The following is a 23,592-nucleotide window of genomic DNA, read 5'->3' on the forward strand; positions in this document are numbered from 1 at the left end:
ACTGGATCAGAGTTAGACTTGTAAAAGAGAGATAGAAATTGAGCGAAAAGCGTGCGTATTCACTCGGTATATTCCCTTTATTCCGCTGCGCGGTACCATAAAATACATCCATCCAACTTATTCGGTCATTCCAGGTGGAATGGGTAGGTCTGTAACCTTCACTCACCAGCGTATATCAGAATTTTTCTGCAGCATTATGCAGCCACGTCCTACTTAGCTGTCCATAAATTAAATAGCAAATTTTGATCCTCCTGAAATATGAAAAAAAAATTACTTTCAATGTACATTTAGATCGAGAGAAGGACATTGAAAAAGAATTTTTCCGAACTGACCAACTGACTTCCAAACGAATTGGAGCACTGCATGGAAAATTTGGACGAAAAAAGTGGATACAATTATATTTTTTCAAATGGCAATTGGTTTAATTTTTTCGACAACAACAAAGGAACAATTGAATCCACGATATTCCGGTCGAACTAAATGGAATTGTGTTCGATGCATATTTATCCTTCAGGAGTTTTTCATCCATCGATATTTTCACGAAACAGGAGATATTTCAATCGCACGGAATATTGAATTCGTTACAGAACTGTTGTTCAATCAGTTTCACTTTACAGTCGTAGAGGATAAAAAAATTGGATCGGAGGTAGATAAAACGATTGGAAAATAGGTAAACTGCCCTGGGGATTTTACAGGTGAATCGGAATGCGATCAGCCGAAACTTAGAAGGCCACTTACTCGTCCATTCGAAGTGGAGGGCCTCGAATACGTAAACAAAGAGAACTGTGCTAGATATTACCAAGACCTGAGCTCGTTTATCGTTAGTAGTACATGTAGTATGCACAGAGAGTACACTCGGCGATGGCTCGATACGCGATCCTCTTTGTAATGTCAAAGGCATCGGCATTAACCAAATAGCGTATATCCGCTGTGGGGTGATTTGTACTTTTATAACCACGAGGACGAAACACGAGAACTAATACGAGGAGCGTAGTCCGGTGAAAAAAAGGCACGCATATGTGATTGCGATTTTTCAAGCAAACGATAAAAAAAATAATAATAATAAAAAAAACATTGTTCATTTGTGCAACTCGGAAGGGAAACACAATTGTGAGATAAAAATCTGTGATTTATGACTTGACGAGCGATCAGTGCATGGGTGAATTTCCCTTGAGATCTCGAAGCAATAAAACAGAATCGTACTGATATTAAAATAAAAGTGGTATTTGAAACGTGAAAAATAATTGGACCGAATATTCAACCTGAAATCCAATCGTAAAACGAGCCACAATGACGAAGGTAAGATTTTTCATTGCCATTCGAATATGAGAAAAGTCGTTCGATTTTTGTGCAGTTTTTCTCGACGAAGATTTTACTGAAAAAAAATGATATCGAGATGAAATTCGCTTACGATTGACAGGTAAATCATTCGAGAGGCGTAAATCGCAGTATTTTGATGCTTTTTGCGTTACAAATACTCATTCTCGTGTTAATGGGACTATTTACCACTTATGGCCCCGCAGCCGACGCCAAACGCGTGACGAATCTTTCGGGTGAGTTCGATGCTTATATAGGACACGTAATAAAACCATTGCCACCATAAACATGTGAACTTGAAATCAGCTAAAGAGCTTCGCGTCCACGTGAACAAGAGCTTCGCGTTTCTTCACATAAGCCCTTTCGTCTGTTAACGATCGACTTATTCACGGATTCAAGGGGAATGAGGCGTACCACGATTTAGTATAAACTCCTCGTCATTATTGCTGCACATGTGTATTCGCTAAATTTACGCTCTGCCATGGTGAAACCTGTATCGAGTTACAACAAACCTATATAGAGCACGAGAGTACGAGATAATCATTAAAATTGATATTAAACTGAATAGTGAGATAACTTTCTGGTCATTGAACCGATGATAATTTCCCACTGATTGTGAGATCTCTTCAATTTCTATTTTAATCTCATAAAATAATGTTTTATCTCATCCACGCGTCACGTTTGTTCAGATGGTCGAATTCATATCGAAAAATATCTGAGATGACAACCAATTTTGGATGCTGTTTTAATTCTTGATCGATGAGCAGTTTTTTTATTGCGAAGTTCAATTATCTGAGGATTATTTTTTATTGAATTTCTACTTTGCGGATTAAAGTGATATCTTGCTAACCGGATTTTGCAATTACTGGGAAAATCAAAGATTTTTATATCGATTTATTGTGATCACTTCGCAAATTACTTTTGAATCCGCGACGAGTAAATGCTTCGAACTCATTCACTGGGTACGCTCACGGTTCACGGGGTATGATAACTAAAACAACATTTGTTTTTTTGAATACAGGAAAATATTCTGACAATGCAACGGAAGAGGAAGATCCCATGAGAATTTACTCGAGTGAGTATCCGTCGCTGTTTCGAAATGTCATTTTTTACAATAATAACGGATTCGAACTTGAACCATGTAACAGGAATGAGGATGATGAATGTGGTGACACTAATTAAAAGGCGACTAGAGATTGCGCTAATGCGTGTAATAACAATGGCGAAGCGTGACGCAAAAGTAATGAAAACTTATAAATGATTTAAAATCCATAACTTTGACTAAACTCTCTAAAGTATCTTTTCAGGTTCTTTTTCAAAAAACAAAGAATCTCGCTGTTTCTCCTACTAATTTTCGCAAACGATGTGAACTGCGAATGAGGTGGCTCGACAAAAAAACAATGAGTTGAACTGAAATCATCATTTATTCAGCAGAGTGCAATTGAAAGGGCGCAAAATTTTTTATTATTTCGAAGCCAACAATCGACATTTTTATCAACACACTTTCCTCGACTTAAACAAAAAAGCGAAGTATTTCAAAGTTTTGTCAATAAAATCGTGCGAGAAGCGCGTTCAGTAACGAGAAAATTAATAGATTAAAAAGTTTAATGACACGATATATTTTCTCCTCGTTGAACATTAGTCTGGATGTATAAAGAGCAAAAAACAATTTGAAATTCTCTGGCAAAAAAGAACATGCATATAGAAAATGCTGTCGCGTCTAAATTTTCCCTTTTACAGTTTAAGCGAGCGAGCGACAAACTGTCGAACAATGCTTCTACTATTAACTCTGGATTTCAACCTGCTCGTCTCACCGCGCTCTCCCGTATTAAACTAAAAGTAATTTGTTTTACACAGGGAGCTTCGAGCTATTTATAACGCAATTAAATACATCTCTGCCTTCCTCTCTCATCGACGATCGAGCTATATTAAAGGGCCGAGCGTAGAAACGTCAATATAGCCGGACGCGATGACGTTGATCTGGTTTCCTTAACACGTTGATCGATATTTCATTTCACAAAAGCTTCATTTCCAAAATCATCCGACAAAGGAAATTCTTTGATTCGCTTGATGGGTGTATTTTCATGATTGGTATCCCGATATCAATTAATTCTTATTTCCATTGCATTCCAAGCGACCATCAGATTGAAGTCGATTTTATTCCACCATCTGTTCCTACGCTCCTTCCGGAGTGCTATTCCCGGTGATAAAAACTAAATTACTTTTGTTTATAAATGATTTTATTCACGCGCTAAGCATCTCTGCCAAAGTATCCAATTCCCTAAAGATCCTATTTGCTCAGCCTGGCGGTTCAGGGCTTTACAAAACAACCAGCACATAGCGTCTAAATGCGGCTTTAACACAATAAGCTTCCATTCCCACGGGATATCCTTCACAACAGGCAACTGCATCCTCAGAGGAAAAGAAAAGGGCGAGCAGCTCGAATCTCGTGCTTAACTCACGCAGATCGTTCTCTAAAGCGTTACATTCGCGCAATAATATACCCAAAATATTCTGCCTACAACTTTTACGTACTTTGCAATATTCCTCATTATTTTGCAGCGATCATACTTTTTCTCGAAAGTTTCTGAGACATAGGAAATTAAGAGTATCAACATATTTTTGAGTGCGATGAAATGCACCCAAAAATGGAAAATGAAGGGTATAAAAGCCCCGCGATATTGATGTTACTATTTCCCGTAGCTCCAAAGTCTTGTACCTTTGTAAGTAATTATCGAGTGGAATGTAGAAAACCAGAATGTCTCGACGTCTCGAATTTTCTTGTCGACATCGATGTATTGTTTTATGGATCTTTTCTATGTGAGAGCATGCGGAACTACCTCGTATATTAGTGCACGGAGAGACTTTTATACGAATATTTCGGATGAATTCATAGAAAAATTTGTTATAGCAGCGCTGTTGGATGTCACCATTCTATTACATTTCACCAAAGTGCATAGTAATTTTGATGTCGAAAGCAGTTATCTCTAATTTTACTATGTACGACAGGAAAAATGTAGGTCTGTGACATTCTTACATCGAACGATGCATCGATATCCGAATGTCACTCGTGTCATTGGAGAAAAGTTAAAAATTGGTGAATTGGACTGGACAAATTGGTCGTGAAATGTCGAAAATGTTTGTATTGTCGAGTTGCACTGTTTCGACAAAGATTTACTTGACTAAGTCCGCTTGTGAACGAAGCGATTGCTTGAAATTTTACCACGTGCAACTAGTTAATTTTCATGTTTACACTCGCAACGCCTCACATAATTGGTGGGCGCATTAATTTTGCCATGTTATTGAGCAAAATTCAGCGCTGTAAAAGGGAAAATACGAAACTATGCAATTTTTCGTATATCAGCACAGAGAAACCATTGCTACTCCTAAATTTTCATCAAATCATTTCATTATTTACTATGTTTTTAATAAAAATTCGCTCGGTCTTCATTTTTTATATAGTACAGCGCGTTATTTACTATGGACTGCGGTGATGGTTCCCCAAACTTTTGCATTATTTGATACACTCTGTAGCGATTATTATTATAACATCGACATGGTTCGACGTTACTATAAAAACATAGTCATTTTTGCTATAAAAGTCTCTCCGTGCGTATGCGAGGAGGCTGCATGGCGTACGTATACAGGAAGATGTGTCAAAGTTTTATGGAAATATGTTACAAATGTTTATACATTGACTGCGGAGATATATTCGAGTGGCATTTTGCTAGGAATCCATGCAGTGTTGTTAATAACTGATGGGCAATAGCGAGCGGAAGCTTGAGCGATGTAAAACGCGAAGAAAAAAGGAAGATGACGGAGAAGCATACGCGATATTTCCGGAGGAAAAAAGAGTGGCGCGGATGCATTTCGTCGTAACTTTTTTTCAATGGTATATACGAAGCGGAAGAGAGCAAAAAATTAACGAACGAGGTATATGTTTGGAGAAACAAAATATCGAACGAATTTCGTCCATTTTATTGTGCTCGAGGCTTTTATATTCGAATCTCCGTATATACGCGGATACATCGCCGTGTATACATTTCTCCGCGCGTGCTGGACCGAAAAGTGTGTTGGTCGATATAAATACAGCTGTAAATTTCGTATACGCCAACGCTTACTCGTAAATCTCTCTTTTTCTCTCGTTTCCCCGATATGTATTCACTGCTCTTTCTCAATCGCCGGGCATCCACGTGGCTCAATGATTTCCCAGCATAATACACATTGTGTCGCTCCACCGAGAGTATGCGAAATAGGAAGAGAGGTGTATATAGAGACTTTACCGATAGATAGATATCTCCGGTATTCAAATTTCGAAGAGTATTTCGCTCTGTATTCTCTCTCCATGACCTCGCCCCGCAGTGCTACACTCGTGAAGCTCAACGTCAGGGGAACGGTAGAGACGCGACAGCAAACAGCAAAACCAGACAGAAATCGACTAAAGCTTCGGCCAAATACGGAGAATATCGATTCGCTGCTTTCGATTCATTGATCGCTTAAGCAAATAAACCCAATAGTTTCTCCTATTTTTTCTCTTTATGTCGCACCGATATGAACAGGCCAATAATAATTGAGAACGAAACTAAAAGGAAAAGACACACATTTTCTTTGAACATACCATTGACAGGGGCTCGATTTCGTCCGTCTGAAAACAAGGTTCGTTCAAAATTTTTTGCAATTCCAGTAATCTACTTTTCATATATGTTTTAACATATTCGAAAAGCAAGATAAGCCTCGTTAGCCATTCAAACAGTGTCATATCTGACACTAAAAATCTTTTTAACTTCATACTCCTCTCTTCTGCTGTTCGTGACGTCAATGCTCTTTGGCAAACCTGATTGTATAAGTTTGGGTCGAATGGCTCAGTCGGAAAGACATGCTCGAGCATGCCTGACGTGATTTGTTTATTACTCTATCGGTTTTTCGTTGGCAGTTAAAAGAAAAAAGCATCGAAGACACAGGAAATATCAGCGGGGGAGAGAAACGGTTGGGAAAAATGATGAGCAGCGGTTTCAGTTCGGGCATATCTCTGCTGTTCATTCAGGGCTTTTTGTTGTCCGGATTTTTAGCTATATTCGATTACGGATCAGCAGCGAACGGTGCTTTAGGACAAAACACCTTTTCGCCCCATTTAAATGGAAAACCGAATGACCTTCCAGTCACGCACACACGTAAGTGCTCCCATTCGCGTTTCCCTCCCAGCTAAACTTCTTTTCTTTGCGCTGTGTGTGTGTGTGTGTATGTGCTCGCCCGGAGAGTATTCGCGAGAGAGCCCCAAAGCTCGGAAACAGCGAAACGATATGGAAGCGCGAGTTAGAGGCTCCACCAAGAGGAAAGCAAAAGGGCCAAATACGTCGGATAAAGTCCCTACTCAAAAGACGATAATGCCAACGAAACCGTACACTTGGATAACATCTAAAACCGAGTTTGAGCATTCAAACATTTACTCACGAGTGCACTCCAAAGGGTAGAGAAAATTTTATCGAACGAGTCCCCGCGGGAAGAAAGAATTTTTGTTGACGATGTTCTGTTCGCTCGTGGACTTTTATTCGAACATCCTATGAAAGTTGGAAAAAACAACTCGCCGTTTTGTTTTTATCTGAGGCAGTAAATCTTTCGTTTATTCTATTTCGCTACCTTTTTTCTGCGCAAATCGCGATCTTTCGATCCCATAACATCTGTTGGTTTCTTCAATTGAAAATATATTCGTCGCAGAATAGCAAATTCGCCTTTTCAAAATTACACTCTCGCTCAAAAGTTTCGGTACGTACACCGAGTTCAAGTCTTTCTTGACATTTCATCTCCAATCTCATCATTCTCAAATTTCAATACCATCTTGCCGTTGATTTCAAAGTGAAACAGCAAAAAAAACTTCCACGTATAGGAAGAATCTGAAAATATTGCAACAGCTTTGTTATGAACTTAAACTTTTGACATTTTCGAAAAATCATTGTTTTTAAGGAAAAATGAAACTTTGTGAAAATTGATATAAAAAGAAAACCAAGTTTTTTTTATTCCGTTTAATGTCATCGTCACGAAAAGTGAAAAAAAATCTCTTCCGAGAAGTGCAGCTAATTTTCGGAAGTTAAAAAATCCTCTAAAAACGGCATTGTTCAAGGGAGGCTTGAAAAAAAAAATTGTAAAAAATATTCCTCGAGTGAGAAATGAAGGTCACTTTATCCCCTTCACCTTTTTTTGTCTGAGATGCTATACTTTTGTTATAAAGCGTGATTTTAGTTATTTTTATTGTAAACCATTGGCAGCATATGATGATTTTTATAACAAAATGGGAATGAACTTGGTACCGACACGTTTTTTGTGTCGAGCATCTACGCAGACTTAAAACTGACAATGAAAAACAAAAGCATACTAAGTTCGGAAACTCGATTAAAAAATGCCAAATAAAAATGAGAAAAATCTTTTGTTTCTACGATCTCGGAGAACCAGTGCCCAATGGACGTCTTATTTTTGTGCGCGGGAATGCTCGTATTAGTTTATGATACGGCCGGGAAAGATTCTAATTGGCAGGTGACGACCATTCGGACCGAATTCGGGCGAGCTGGCTGATGAGATAATCAAAGAGTGTCTCTGTGTGTTTGCATTAATCTGCAACACGATAACTCAAGTATGAAAGTGGCGTTGATGCTCGTGAGGGAATAGTGCCCCGAGTAGTACTGAAACTCTTGCATCTGTACGAGGAAAGCTGACTAACTTTTTTAATTAAGAGCGACAACGGGGAGTGAATACGTCAAGGTTTTTGTCGTTTTGAAAACAGAGAGAGAGAGAGAGAGAGAGAGCGCCGTATAGAGAACTTGTCGCTCCGTGGAGCGTTGTCTTCAATGTAAATTCTCTCACCTCTTGCTCTCTTTTCTCTCTTTAACCCGTTTATTCCGGACTCGAAAGGATGAGAGGAGAATAACGAGAAGAGAGAGAGAGAGTACGAGAGTTTGTGGTTCGCTCGTCCGCTTTCAACCCCTTCTTCAGACTTTTTTCTTTCCTTCGTAATTTTCGTTCTCCTCTTACCACGCGAAGCCCGCCGCGACGTAAAGCACAACTTCGTGGAACACTGTTAACAACCATCGAAGCTGTCGCTTCTAAGGCCAGAAGACTTTTGCTCCTCCTCGACCTGGCCCGAGATAACGCCCAAGAAGTCTGCTTTCCTCAGTTTTCCTTCACTGTGTATTAATTTGTCCTGTATTATTAACAATCTCGTTTCCAAAGTCATCTTTCTTCTGTTCCTCCGAGCTTTAGAATCACGCGTTAAAATAATCTTGTCGGAGAATTTGAAAACGTGTGGAAGGCAATCCTTCTTTCTGGCTGTAGAAAAATCAATGATCCTGATGTCATTTTTGGCAGACAATCTCCGAATAATTAATCCTTCTATTAGCGATTCTGAATTTTTCAGTATCGAATTTGCAGACTTTTGAAAATGGAACGTTACTTCCTGCTGCCATTAATTTCCGCAATGTAATTATTTCATTTTTATTTTTAACTTACGACCTGAATTTACGAAATGTACATATGGAAGGAAGAGATGTGGGTTTAGGTCCCTCCAAATCGGAAGGTTGTCGAAGCTCGAATTGCTATCGATATCATCATTTATTCAGGCCCCTCATTTTTGTCTAGCTATAAGCAAATTTTTTTATTTCAAGTTTGAAATCGGTGAGGATTATTTTATTGAACAAAACGTATATAAATTAGGATGTAGAAATATAATTTCACATTTGATATAATCTTAATCAAGTACATGAATGTTAACATAGTAATTACTCTCCCATCGACGAGCGGGATGAAATCGTGAGATACATTTGAACAAATAAATAAACTTATCTGGTAAGGAGGTGTAAATTCGCTTTGTCGTCCCGGGACCCCGATTTCCTTCCGATGATCAAAATCAATAATGACACGATAGAATTATATTCCAAAATCGAGGATGGCCAGTCCGGGATTTGATTACGTGATTATAAGTGAAGTAATCGGTTGACGGTCCCGGCACGAGTGATCACAAATTACAGGCGAAGAATTGTCGGCGAGAAATATTTCGTACATCCACCGAAAGTGGGGATTTGTACTTTGGAGGGGAGATTTGGAGCGGCGAATATTTAGATTATTATTATTTGAGTTGATAGTCTCCATGATTTTCAAATCTCACATAGCTCCTGTAACTCAGAAGAATATTTGCCGGCAATAAAACATTCACTCGTTAATAAAATCAATAATTCAATTGTTAATAATAGCACGTGCTCGCGCATGAAACTAACAGCCTCGTGTTTCTTTTCCTCCAATCCTTCCACGCCCGATACGCTTTCCCGATGACGTCACTAAACGTATCAAGTGTATCAAGATGTTCACGTGATGATATGGATCGGATTCGGCTTTCTGATGACGTTTCTGAGAAAATATGGTCAAAGTGCAGTCGGCTTGACCTTTCTCATCGGCGCTGTACTCGTCCAGGTCGCTTTGTTATGCGACGGAGTCCTCAACATCGGGAGCAACGGAAAAGCTGGACTGTCACTCGAAGGGTGAGAATACAAATTATTCCCTGCTTTAATTCCTCTCGATTCAGGCGGCAACGAAAGCCAAACTTTCTACGACAAAATCCCATGTCGCGACTGGTTTATTGGACGGGAGGACAAATTTTTTCTTTTCATTTTTACTCAAATATATTTTTAACCCGACCCCTTTCAATTTGGCGGAAACTTTTATATCTTTTTCTACTGTACTAAAGAAATTTTTCAGAATTTTATCAAATTTTTTTTCCCGACCCAAAAATAGTTATGAATTTTTTTTTAAATGGCGTTATTTTTGTTCGAAGTGACGTAACGCTTTCGAAAATTGACTCATTGGGAGGTTTTTTGTTTCTAAAGTTTTGTCTTCGAATGTACTTTCGCGAAAAAAATTGATGATTGCTTTTTTTTATTTTTTTCTTTTCTCCATAAAAAACTTTGACATTTTCTACAAAAGTTCTTTGAAATTTCCAAAATGGGATCTTTTCGCTTTCTATTCTTTCTTTCCATTACAAAAAAAAAAAAAATTTTTTCAATTCAGCTCATTTCTAATAACACCACTTTGAAAATTTTCTAGGATGTACCGAGAACCTTAAAAGTTGAAAAACAATGATAATTATAAAAATAAAAATCGTTAATCACTAGAAAAATTTAAATTAAAAGAAATCAGAATAAATTGAAGACTGATTAAAAACTGATTACGAATTACTGATAAAAGTTGACGAAAATGTATTGTAAAAACTCAAAAATATTAAGGAAATCGATTTCTCTAAATCGATTACGAAAATGGATTCGGCGAATCAGTTCGAATGTCAGAATTCGGAGTATTTTCCTTTTTATGAAATATCAAATATCGTATCGAGTTCCATCAATCTGACTGATATATGGAACATGGTTGATGGGAATATCGTTTGCCAAAAGAACAAGCTAATGGATGATTAATCGTCTTCTTCCGATTCTCTTTTATCCTCGTTGGGGATAAAATGGAGTTCAGGCTCTTGAGCGCTGATGTGGCTGTAGCTGCTCCGTTAATCTCGATGGGTGCTCTACTTGGAAAAACTACGTACATGCAGCTCATCTCCATGGGAGTAATCGAACTGATCCTGTACACGTTGAACAAGTACATCGGGGAGCATTATTTTATGGTACGTAAACGGTGTGCCAAAAATCAATTTCTTAATTCCCAGCCTGCACCAGATCATGAAACAATGAAAATAAACGAGCGGATTAACTTGAGCGGTGTAACTCCACGGTTTTACAGAAATTTTAATTTAAAAAAAAAAAAAAACAAACTTCGAAGCTCGTTTCGATCTATTTTGTTCCAGAGAGCTTCGTAAATTTTCGTAACAAGACGTTGCTCGTTTTAACTATTATATAGAAATCGAAATTATTCTCATTGTTTTAGGCAGTTGACGCAGGCGACAGCATGTACGTCCACGTGTTTGGAGCTTACTTCGGTTTGGCTGCGAGTTTAGCCTTCGGTCTAAAACACAAACCGAAGGAACATCATCTCGAAGGAGCAACGTATCAATCCGACATTTTCGCTATGATTGGTAAGATTTTTGTATTTATTACGCTATTTATATATTGTTCGTGATAAATATAATGTATAATGAGATGCAAAAATGTTGTTTAATTTTAAAATCATCGGTGTTGATGTTCGTAGACAGAAATTGATAAATTTACTTTACTTTTCATATACGTTCGAAGATAATATTGATGAGTACGTTATTTTGCAAACAGGAACCGTTTTTCTATGGCTTTTCTGGCCATCGTTCAACAGCGCTTCGCTTCACGGGGACGATCAACAACGCGCGATCATTAATACGCTACTATCACTAACTGCGAGTTGCGTGATCGCTTTCGCAACTTCCGCTCTCGTAACTAAAAACAATAAATTCAACATGGTCCATGTACAAAACTCGACATTGGCCGGGGGTGTCGCGATCGGAACTGCCGCAGGTGATTACGCCCGTCCTCGGCACTGTTATTTTTTTCACCTTTGAAAATTCATTAGCTAAACTCAGAGAGAAAACGATCAGTTTTCCAAACTCACGTTTTTTTATCACCGTAAAAATGGGATTTAGAGGTGAAATAAAATAGATTCATTTCAAAAGGTGGTTTTGTGAAGTTTCACCCCATAGCACATGAACGATTTTCGATGAAACGGAAACCAACAATTTATCACTTGGAGCGACGAAAAATCCGTCGAAAAGTAATTCAAAATCGAGGGATTAACTGTTTCTGCACACATCGATTTTTCACCCTGCATTGCAAAGGGTGAATACAATGAAACGATTCATATTTTTTAAAATATGAAAGTGAATTTTACGTGTTTTTACTTTTCTACAAAATAACTCGTTCAGCCTCGTTCGACATTATTAGGGGAGATCGGGGCAAAACGGGATACCCGAAAAATTCGGGAAATTTTTTTGACTTTTTTTTCTCTACTTCTATATTTGTCCGAAAATTAATTTTGAATTCTGGGGCAAAGTGGCCACTCACGGAATACCGATTTCTGGGGCACAGGATCACTGAGAATTCCATGTTTTCTGAGAAATTTATAGCTATTTGAAGCAGAGGGTGAGAAGCATTTTGCGAATTACTGATAAATGTCTATTTTATTTTGATTGACAAAAATCGCACTTATAACTGACTTCATCTTCATCAACACCTGCACACAAGGTTAGTTAGGCACGTTCCGCAACGAATCCAGTTTTCGGAGGAATGCGAATAAAGTTGATCGCAGAAAATACAAGCAACGTCCTCCGTAGACAAGAATTTTTATTTTTTGATCATCTTTTTTTTCTTACTCACTAGATTTTGCGCGATACGACGGACTCGTGATAATGGCGGTTTTCCAAATATTTGCCCGATAAGAACGGGGTTTTGCCACGGGTAATAACAAAATTTATCGAAGTATATGCTGACTAATTTTTATTTCATCCCATCAAAAGAGGGTCCCTACAATGCCTCGTTTCTTTTCGTTTTATCGCAGCCTTTCATGTTCCATGCGGGGACAGTCAATTACAACGTCTATTTAATGAGAAGTGACAATTATCGATTTTCACCGCATTTGAGGGGGTGGCCACTTTGCCCCAAAATTTTTTTTTCTCAAAATTCGAGAAATAAGGAGGTGGAATCATTTTTGGGACATAAAAATAAGTAAATGACCATGTCCTAACCGACAAAACTCGTTAAATTCCTTAAGTGGGCCACTTTGCCCCATACTCCCTTATGTGTTGTCAACCACTGCTATGTTAAAAAATTGATTTTTCACAGTAATTTTTCATATTCTGTCAAAAAAAATGATGGGGCAAAGGGGACTTCCCTTCGAAAAAAATGCTCTACGGACGATTTTGACTAGATATCTCGAATGTACGGTGAAATTGAATGAAATTTGAATTAAAAAAAAAAGAAATAACCTCGTGTGGCCACTTTGCCACAGCTCCTTATTTTGGCGGACTATCATCTGTGCTCACACCTGCACACAAATCATGTGCCCACTCCGCACAACTTTAACACTGAATCCATGATTCGGTTAATGAAGAATACAAACTTTTATAAAATGAAAACGCACCCAAGGTACATTGAATGAAAATTATAAAAAACAAAATTTCACAAATTTTTGAGGAAAATTACCCTAGAAATTTTTTTTTTTTTAAATTGAAAAAAATTTCAGTACATTTCTTGGTTTTTGTACGTAAAAAATAGACGGAGCGTTTCAAATTCCTGAGAAGTTCAATATTTCCTTAGGTATCCCGTTTTGCCCCGGTCTCCCCTAATTCTGCAACACGGTAAACGGAAAACAAACGAAGGAAATATTGCAGCGAGTGATTTAAAATGAATTTATTTGACTTTCATTCGAATATCAACGAGTAATTTCATAAATGAGGATTGGTATTCTACAGAATATAAAGAGCACACAAGCTGCTTCACCTCACTTTTTTTTATGAAATCGGAACACGTTTTTTTTATATCAGATTCCTCCCTTGACGACGAGTTCTTTTTTAAATTCTTGTTTGCAAGTACGATTCTCCATGGCTTTGAATACAAGACATCTTAATCTATTTTAAACGATGATTACACGAGTCAACACAAAATTTGACATTGACATTTAACTATGAAATTTTGGTAGATTGGATCATGTTGGAACGAAAAAAAAATTATACGGCACGAAAAAGTTGGCTTTTGTATCCAGAAAAACGTTTGAACGATAATATTGAAAATCAGTGATTTCAATTTTTATTATCTTGGCGAAAACATTCACCTGATTTTTATTTATCACTCGAGTACCATCTGGAGACATTGTGTGAATGTAAGAGCCCCACTTTTATCACGAAGTATTTTTGAATGTATTAAAATTAATTAAAATTCTTATGGAAACTTGAAAATCAATATTATTATCATAACTATCACAAAAGCAAACTTGATATGAAATGAGGGTATTTTTTCTTCGTCTTTGTACATAAATAACCAGAAAGTCATGAAATGAACTTTAGGACAAAGAACAAAATTTTTTTTAGACTCGTGTTATTAACGAAAAGAATAAAAAAATTTATATCCCAAGATGACGGGATCGTTTTGTGAAACGGAGTGAAAGAAATATTTGGGCACCCATCGCAGTGGTACAAATGTGGCTGAAAAAAACTATACTTCAGAAAAGTTTGTTTTGGGTTTGTAAACCTGGATGACATGAGGTATCATGAAATGCGTCTGAATCCTGATTTTTCAATGAAATTGTATGGTTTCCAAAGTGTAAGAATGAATTGTTCGCAGGTATGATGTGCCAACCGATCGGTGCTTTGGTCATAGGGTGTCTGGCGGGTCTTATAAGCGTCCTGGGTTACAAATATTTAACGGTAAATGAAGAAAAACGAAAAAAAAATCCGCTTCGGCCTCAATAAACATGCCAAGAAGTTTCAAGTAAAGGAATTTCATCCTTCAAACGTAATTTGATGACCGTATTTTTAGGAAAAATACTTGCATTCGAAGTGATTCGCAATGAAAAAATTCTCAGTTCAAATTCTTTATTCGAGCATAGCTCTAGAAAAAAAAAATTGTATTGAGTAATTTGAGTTCATCGTAGTATTTCTGGAAACTGTCAAAGAAGAAAAAAATTGAATAATTAAATAAAAATGAAAATTTTTCGACGAACGAGACTGCCGAACAGTCCGATTGTGAAGTAATGGAAAATGAAAATGATTATGCTAGTTTTGGAATACTTGATTATTAATTTAGGATGATTAAGAACGTGACGATAAAAAATTTGAAAAATGTTTCGTTTCTCCCAGCCTCTGATGCAAAAATATTTGAGGATACACGACACGTGCGGGGTTCATAATTTGCACGGAATGCCGGGGGTTTTGGCTGGGTTATTTGGTGCGTTGATGGCGGGTTTGGCTGACGAGGAAAATTACAACGATTCATTGTACGAGGTGTGCATTTGACAAAAATTTCAAACTTCCAATTTCAAATACTTGGCAAATTTCTATGTTTTCGTCGTATTCGCCACTTTTTCTTCATCGTAATTCCATCCATTGACAGATTTTTCCAGCCAGAGCTCCGAAGTCCGGTAATCGTTTAGCCGAGCTGACAGATAACGTTGGAATAACTGCAGGTCTTGATCGAAGTGCACAAGCTCAAGCTGGATATCAACTTCTCACGTTGGTTGTTACGTTGGTGATGGCACTCGTGTCCGGCCTGATTACAGGTGAGAGAAGATTCTTCTTCCGCGACAAAAAACATTAGTCAAAAGTCAGCTATAAGAGAATCAATAGATGAACAAACAAAAACTTCCTTAAGTTTGATTCGAATGGGAACCTGCATTTCAGTGACTTTTCTGTCTTTACCGCAACTTCTAAAACCTCTTAAGGTAACTCCTGTACTGCATGCTAGTCAAATGAGTGCTAAATTTTCAATAATCTTAACCTTAAAGATAATAAGATCTCAATCTTATTAAGATGTAAAAATATTAAAAAGGCTAGTTTTGCAAAACCATCAACTGATAAATGCAAATTTCCACGCTGACACATTTCCACTGGTATTTTTCAAAGAATTATCTGCGTTTTTTCATCGATTTTATTGAAACAAGTCTCATTTTGTTCATCAACCGGTCCTCTATGGATCCACCATGTAGTTGTTTTTTTAACTTGATCGTTTCACTGTTGCAGCTAATTGTTCATTAAGTGAAAAAACTTGTTCATTCATAATTTCTGAAGGAATGAGTTTAAAGGAAAATGTACGTGGTGAATTCGTAGAGGATCGGTTGAGGAACAAAATGAGACCTGGCGCAATAAAACCGGTTAAAAAATACAGATGATTCTTTGAAAAATACCTGTGAAAATGTGTCGTCATGGAAATTTGCATCTATCGGTTGACAGTTTTGCAAAACTATCATTTTCAATATTTTTTCACGTTAATAAAATATGCTTGAATACATATCTACTAACAATAAGTTTAATCTGTACGTTGAACTTGGTCTAAAAGCGTTTTGAAAATTTAGCACTCATTTGAATAGCATGCAGTACAGGAGTTACCTTAAAACCATCATCATTAAAACCAAAATTGACTCACCCATAAAAATCATTCATTTTCATGATAATGCTAAGTTACATGGTATTGATTCGAATTAAAAAAAAAAAAAATTTATTGACAATATTATAAATTACAATCTGTTCCGTGGGGAACATTCAGTAATTGTGCTGTCCGATTAAATTTGTCGGTTTTCCTTTAAGATTACAATAGATAGCCCGCTGGTATTCCATATAGCGATGAATGCTCGCTTGCGTTCGATGATCTTATATTTTTTTCTTTCTATTACTCGTTTGCTTAATTACTCAGGTCGAGAGGCTTTGTCCGTTTCAGTCTTATTGTTTCATTGGTTCGATCGAGAAGTTTGCGAGCCAGCGCATTTGGATGTTTTTGGAGTCTTTGTGTGTATCTCCTGCTGTGTTCTTGAATGGTTGATTGAACATATGGTGTTTTCAGATCATTGCGTAGTTTTATTGCTCACATAGTACGGCGCATTTGCCATTATTCTTAGAGTTTTTAATTGAAATCTCAGTAATATTTCTATGCTAGATTTGTTGGCAGTTTCCCATAATTATATACCATACGTCCATATGGGTTTGAGTATTGTTTTGTAGAGGAGAATTTTATTTTCTATTGAAAGTTGTGATTTTGTTTCGAAATTATTATCGAATTAATCGACATAATGAAAAAAAAAAAAAAAAACAAAAAGTAAAATGAGAAGACGTAAAAAAGAATTCGTCGACGTTTTTCAACCGGCTGACCTCTATTTTGTGTTTTTACACAAAGGTTTCATCATGCGCATAGAGGCTTGTGGATCAGTAAGCGAGGAGCACCGCTTTGATGACAGCGTGCACTGGGAAATCGAAGACGAAAGTGTTCACGAAATGTCGAAAAATCATGGAGGAAGTTCCAGCGTCGTCGACCAAATGCCAATGGCCCATTTATGAAAAGATTCCATCAAATATTATTTAAACATTGCCATTTCCATTTTTTTTTTTCAAATCCTCATTATCATTCGAATGCTGAATTTGCTGCTGCGATTCTTGCCGACGATTATTCGATATCGATTTCCAAATTTTTACTTATCCCACGGGTGGAAAAAACAATTTTAAAGAATATTCTTTTTTTTCAAAATTTTTAAATTTATTATCGAGAGCGATTAACATTGCGGAGAAAAAGAAAGTGGATTTTTTTTTTAGAATTATTCGAAACAGCGACGTTCTCTGCTAAACGTATCACGATGGGTCTGGAAGACTTTTGGAAATATATGCTATTGCATGAATTTCAAGAACTATTTTCTTGAAATTAGATAAAATCGATAACTCTCATCATTGTCTCAAAGAGTAATTTTAGAATATTTTTGAATTATACATAATGACATGATTGGAGCCTCGGAAACTCGCAGTTCAATGATGCTCACAAATAGTTATATTCGGTACCCAAAATTTCAAAGATCTAAGCAAACTCTCGGTTACAGAGACCCATGCGTGATTGTAGATAAATAAAACGATTTGTAACAGGGAATTGAATTTTTTAATATCTTGAATGATTGGAGAAATTCGATACCGTCCAATTTAATTTCTTCTCGTAAATATACAAACCAGAAACCCTCAAACGAAATTTCGTTTAAATATTTAGAGTTTAATAGTTGGAATTTTGAGTGTGTCTTCTATAAAATTCATCTGAATAAAACAATCTATATATGTATACAATAAATACAAACTACACGACAAATAGCTCTTTCGTTCTATTTTGCACGTGTCGTTTTTTGTCTCCTTTGCTTCTCTTCCCGTTTCACGAACAGCCCAGGTTTTAATTATTTCATAAGAGCATGTACGACAGCTTTTGCGTTGAGCGATTTGAGATCGGTGTACGTTTGACCCGTTCCCACAAATACGATTGGCTGCCCAGTTATGTAGGTCATCGATATGGCTGCACCTACCTGAAAAAATATTTAAAAGCTGACTTAAACAGGGTCGTCCTGAGATGGAACTATAAAAACTTTTTCACTTTGCCGGAAACTCAATTCATGAGACATTTACATTTTTTTCATCTTAGTAATCAATTTAGTTTCTTTAACCTCTTCAACTTCTTTAATTTTTACCTCCAACCATTTTAATAGTTACTTGATGCATTGAATTTCAAGATATTCGAATTTTTTTATTTCGAACAAAAAATTGATGTCACTTCCCTCGTGATGAAATCGAATTCACGTGACATATAAAATTCAAGACCAAAATGATTCAAAAAGTTTTAGTAAATATTTTTTGTATTTACTGAAACCGTTTTTTTCCATTATTCATCATTTTCATTATGAAATTTTCATCAAGAGCAATTTTATTACGCGTCGATTAGATGTCCACATCAAAAAACAAAGTGAATGATGTTCGAGTGAACGTTTTCATGGCAAATGAATAACATTTTATGCTAAAGCAAAGATTATAGTTGTAACACTTTTTGAAAATGAAAATTCAGTGTGAAGGGATCTCACCTTGTCATCGATCGTATCAAATTTGGTGAGGACGATACCATCGATGATATGAGGATTTGTAGAATTGCTGTAATCCTCGAGTGCCTGATTGAATTTAACGAGTTGATCAACAGCTTCGTTTCCGACCAAAGCTTCTCCGACGAAGAGAACAAGATCGGGTTCATTGACTTTGATCAATTTCGTGAGTGCTCTCATGAGCGGCTCGTTGTCCTGCATTCTTCCAGCGGTGTCGATAAGAACGACGTCAAATTTTGAGTCTTTCGCGAATCTAATCGCTTCCATGGCGATTCCAGCAGCATCTTTCCCATAGCCCTTCTCGTAAAGTTCAACCATCGTCAAATTCCCGTGCTTAGAAGGCGGATGAAGAGCATTCAAATGGCGCATGTGAGTTCTGAGCTGTTCAACGGCACCAGCTCTGAATCGAAAAGACAGTAGAAGCTTCGAAATTACTCACGCATTAATCGATGCTTTTAGAGCATAAAGAATTATTTCAATTCCTACTTCACATACAATTTTGCAAGTGTTTGTTTCTTAAGAAATTTGACTTATATTTAAAAAAAAAAAAAAAAAAAACAAAACAAAACAAAACGTTGACAATTAATGAATAACAAAAGTGAATAATTTTTTATTTCCATAAAAACTCACCGGAATGTATCGCAGGCGGCAATGAGAACGCGAAAGTTATTTTCAATGAGCCAGAAGCAAATTTTCGCGAGATTAGTTGATTTACCGACGCCGTTAACACCACAGAACGACATGACATAAGGACGACCATTTTTCTTAGCCTCAAAAGCGTCTCTGAGAATATCAACGCGCCTTTTCGGTGACAGTATTTGAACGAGTGCTTCGGTAAGAGTAGTTTTAACGGTGTTGGCGACGCTGTCGAAAGTTCCAAGAACTTTTCCCTCGAGCTTAGCTCGCACTGAATCGCAAAGTTTAACGGCAATGTCAGCAGCTACATTTTTTGCGATTAAGTGATCTTTCATTTTTTCCAGTACCGGAATCATGTCCTCGTGCTTCAAAGACTTGTTGCCAACTAAACCCTTCAGCATCGAGAACATACCGCTCGATTTTTTCACAGCTTGAGGTTTCGTGGTTTGCATCTCTTGATTATGTTCCTCCTCGTATTCCTCCTCGGACGAACTCTCCACTTCTAAATCACGAATACCTCCTTTCATTTTGCCGATTAACTGTAAATAAATCAAAAAAGGGAATGTTAGCTTTTCACCAAACCACACCATTCCTTCCAAGTTTTTGGACGTGAAAACTCGTATTTCAAGGCTTTTTAATTGCCTCGTGTAATATTTTCAATGTATCGATTATGGTAAGTTGATTTTTTTAGATTTTCACTCGAGGTCCAAAATATTTGACGGAAGGAACAATAAATAGACAAAGAGAAATATTTCCATGTGTTACTATTTTGTACTAAGAAAATTCACGTCTTTCAATTTTTTTTTTTAAGTTTCCGCTGTTACAAAAAAAAAGAGAGGTGTAAAACTAATTTCGTAATTGGATTAAATCCCTCACCGTCGTATCGGCTTGCACATATTCCCCGGCCTCTTCAGGTCTGTCCTTGGTACGTTCAAGGCTTGCCAAGTCTTTGTTAGTTCCACCAAGCTCCCAGACCCGAGGTTTCTTTCCAACTTTTTCAGGTTTTGGACTTTTTCTGAAAAATGATAAAAATATTTTACATTTGAAATTCACTATAAAAACGAAATGAAAATTTAAATAATTCAGTGATGAAAGAAAATCAAATGAATCAAAAATTATTTACTGCTTGTCAGCCTTCTTCTTTGGTCCTCCCATTTTTTGTGCAAGACGTAAACGATTTGCGAGAAATACGTCACACTCTGCATCGCCATTTTCTTCGATAACCGGTTCTTTTATTACTGCCTCCGATTTCGGAGGTTCTTGTATTTTTACTAAATGCAACAAAATGTTTGTTAATACAAACGTTATAGCAATAAAAATTCATCATCAAGCTCCAAGCAAAAACAAAACTATTTTAATCAAACTTAATCATAGACTTTTTGGTTGATTAATGGTGATATTCTTGCAAATAGGCAGATCAAAATGATGGATATAAAATATGGATTAGTAAAGCCATAAAATAAAATTACAACGTGAATAACGTGTAATCAGGCATTTTATGAAAGTAAGATAATGAAATATCAGTGTTGTTTAGGTACCAAAATAATCATATAAAATAATATCATATAATTCAAAATTAAGGTAAAAAAAAAGATATTCTGTGATATAGTTCAAATACTACAAACAAAAATTGATGCATCAACCGAAATTTTCGTTTCTTTAATGCTTGAGGTCTAAAACATTACTGAAATTCACATGGAAAAATAAAAATTATTTGTCAATAAACTATTACAAAGACAAATTAAAAAAAAATGCCTCGACACTGACGTATTTTAAAGTGAGGTAAAACATGAAAATTGAGAAACAAGAGCGTGCAAAGTGATTTAGTGTGCAAAGTTCGAACCGCAAGCAAAGAAGAATCCCAAACTCACAACAGTTATCCTCTCCAAGCCCTTTTTTCTTTTTCCCTGGAAGCAGAAGAACCAAAAGCTTCCAGACATCGATTACCAAAAGCACATTTAATTGAAGTTCCATAAAAGCACACAGAAAAAAAATACTATTGAAGTTTGTGTCAGTAGAGTAGAAGAAAAGTTTTTATATCTATACTCATTATTTTTGATTGTTCGCTTCTACAAGCCGTGGAAATAAGTTTTTATCACAACTTAATGATGAGTGTTGAAAGATAATAATTTAATTCTTTCCTCAGATAGGAAATGTGGAGAGAGAAATTTCACTGTATTAAGATGCTTTAAACTTCAACGTAATCGTAAAAAAATCCTCAGCATACAAAAATACACACCTTGTTTTTTTGTATCTTTATCGTCTTTTCTCTCTATCATACTAGCTACAGTTTTCTTGGACTTGAGACTTTCGTCGAAGGTACGCATTTGTCTGGGCATTTTTGCCTGCTGTTTGCCCCATTGTTCAGCAGAAACAAGGATCTTTTCATAATCATCATGAAAATCATAATTCGAGAACCACTGAGATGTTTGCAATTCATTTTTGAAACGATCCCTGAATTCCAAGTGCACATCATTCAAGAATTTATCTACATATGACAATTGCAATATTTTTTGATAAGCGACAACGAATACCAGTTCGAATTCATTGTCAAGCTTGTATTGTAGCCGCAGTGAATCATGATCGAATATATTGTTGCCAGAACGCTCCTGAAATACAATACCCATTTTTTTTATATAAAATTTCATTTCATTAATAAAAATAAAAAATATCCAGAAAAATTTCTGGATGAAATTGCACATTTATGATCTTCGAATATCTGTAAACTTTGAATCCCATTTGTAAGGTTTAGAGATCCCAATTTTCAATGCAGAACCATTTCTTAAAATTGATATTCATTAAAAAATTTTAAAATCTACCAATGAACCATTCCATGATAACTTTATGGACTCGGAGTAAGGATAGCTAACTTGTCTGATACGAAATAAAAACTTCGTTTTTCCGAAATATTCGATTTTATATAAGCATATGTTAATTGTACGTTACAGAAACCTTTCGCGAACGTTCATAATTGAATTATTATTAAGTGGTAGATCGATCGACAAGTCATCGTACATAATACAGTATGATAAGTTTCGTTTAACCAGAGTAGTAAAAATGATTAATAAAAATTTACGTTCGTAAATATTCGCAGGTAATATATAGATATGTTGAAGGGCGTAGAGAGAAAACCACGGTGTAATTGCTCACCTGTAGAATAACACTGCGTATCAATGCATTAACACTTGGGGTAAAGATTTGTGAAGTACTTTGGAAGCACCATAAGACGATGCCACCCTTACTAAATATCGTGAACAAATCCAGCATCTTTTCGGTTCTTGTTGCTCGAAGTTACAGTATATTTAGAAGAAAAACAAAATAAAAACGATAATAGAGAGAGCTCCTGTGTTTTCTAACCTAACAGCTGATGCTGCGTGTTGCTGTTTGACTTTTGTACACGTCAGATTTCCGGAAGTTGACTACAGAAAGACCTCTGTGAACTTGGCTGATTAATTGCAGGCTTCTGACACTTTTTTGAAGTTAAATCATTTATCAACATCCACAGTTCTTGTCGACGACGATGATTGTCGGGATCTCGAAATCAACGCTTCGTCAGAGGATAAGAGCCCCTGACAAACGATTAAAAAAAAGTCAGAAATTTAAATATGTAATTTATCACCGGCCAAGTGCACGAAGGTTACGAGAAGAGCTGGAAAAAAGATTTAGGAATATTAAAGTAGCGCGATCTTTTGGCGTCAAGTTTTACCAGAGAACATAGATTTTTTACATGGAACGATGAGCGCGCTTGGAAATTTTAGAATAAAAAACGAGCAATGATAGCTTCACACTTTAACGAAGAAAACACAACAATTTTGTCAAAAAGATTCATTAATTCTTATCATTTTCCACTATAATTTATGAGTTTATATGATATAATAGTGGTTAAATAACTAAATTATAAACGATTTTTTTAAATAATTTAACTTTTGAAGAATATATAATAAGCGATTCGTATAAATTGTTCGGAACAAAAGTTCCAACGATGGAAATAGTAATATACAAATCAAATCAATCATTTAATTTTGTAGTCTATATGCTAGTGTTTCTTTTGGATGTCTAATGTATGAATGACATTGTTTCAAGAAACACACA

At 36.3% G+C, this 23,592-nt stretch overlaps 2 protein-coding genes across 5 annotated transcripts; one reads left to right on the forward strand and one right to left on the reverse strand.

The window, feature by feature from the left end:
• Positions 1-1,159: 1,159 nt before the first annotated feature.
• Rh50 (Rhesus blood group-associated glycoprotein Rh50) lies at positions 1,160-18,094 on the forward strand. Of its 3 annotated transcripts, none has more exons than XM_043428651.1 (11): positions 1,160-1,299; positions 1,421-1,553; positions 2,339-2,392; positions 9,653-9,839; positions 10,819-10,969; positions 11,230-11,377; positions 11,568-11,786; positions 14,604-14,686; positions 15,119-15,262; positions 15,372-15,537; positions 17,145-18,094. In XM_043428651.1, exons 1-11 carry the CDS (start codon positions 1,291-1,293, stop codon positions 17,303-17,305), a joined length of 1,455 nt encoding a protein of 484 aa, XP_043284586.1. In that variant the 5' UTR covers positions 1,160-1,290; the 3' UTR covers positions 17,306-18,094. The 3 variants fall into 3 exon arrangements, with proteins under 3 accessions (XP_043284586.1, XP_043284587.1, XP_043284588.1); XM_043428652.1 differs by having other exon boundaries at positions 9,662-9,839; XM_043428653.1 differs by lacking the exons at positions 1,160-1,299; positions 1,421-1,553; positions 2,339-2,392 and adding an exon at positions 6,241-6,488.
• On the reverse strand, positions 17,905-22,935 carry SrpRalpha (signal recognition particle receptor alpha). 2 transcript variants are annotated; one of them, XM_043428641.1, is made up of 8 exons: positions 22,651-22,935; positions 21,740-22,109; positions 21,372-21,407; positions 20,624-20,771; positions 20,377-20,515; positions 19,495-20,039; positions 18,850-19,264; positions 17,905-18,300 (listed from the first exon to the last, which is right to left on the reverse strand). In XM_043428641.1, the coding sequence occupies exons 1-8, from the start codon at positions 22,765-22,767 to the stop codon at positions 18,175-18,177; spliced, it is 1,896 nt and encodes a 631-aa protein (XP_043284576.1). In that variant the 5' UTR covers positions 22,768-22,935; the 3' UTR covers positions 17,905-18,174. The 2 variants fall into 2 exon arrangements, with proteins under 2 accessions (XP_043284576.1, XP_043284577.1); XM_043428642.1 differs by lacking the exon at positions 21,372-21,407 and having other exon boundaries at positions 22,651-22,932.
• Positions 22,936-23,592: the final 657 nt, after the last annotated feature.

The sequence above is a fragment of the Venturia canescens genome, chromosome 9 (assembly GCF_019457755.1).
Source record: "Venturia canescens isolate UGA chromosome 9, ASM1945775v1, whole genome shotgun sequence".
Taxonomy (NCBI): Eukaryota; Metazoa; Arthropoda; class Insecta; order Hymenoptera; family Ichneumonidae; genus Venturia; species Venturia canescens.

What these genes read in the sequence shown, in the direction of transcription:
- Rh50 (XM_043428651.1), top strand. An exon ending in CGACATTTTCGCTATGATTG is followed by an intron (nt 11,378 to 11,567) that starts GTAAGATTTTTG and finishes TTTTGCAAACAG; the next exon opens with GAACCGTTTTTCTATGGCTT. An exon ending in CGTGTCCGGCCTGATTACAG is followed by an intron (nt 15,538 to 17,144) that starts GTGAGAGAAGAT and finishes TTTTACACAAAG; the next exon opens with GTTTCATCATGCGCATAGAG.
- SrpRalpha (XM_043428641.1), bottom strand. Translation starts at nt 22,767, where the DNA reads ATGCTGGATTTGTTCACGATATTTAGTAAGGGTGGCATCGTCTTATGG. An exon ending in AAGAAGAAGGCTGACAAGCA is followed by an intron (nt 20,516 to 20,623) that starts GTAAATAATTTT and finishes ATCATTTTTCAG; the next exon opens with AAAAAGTCCAAAACCTGAAA. An exon ending in ATGTGCAAGCCGATACGACG is followed by an intron (nt 20,040 to 20,376) that starts GTGAGGGATTTA and finishes ATTTATTTACAG; the next exon opens with TTAATCGGCAAAATGAAAGG.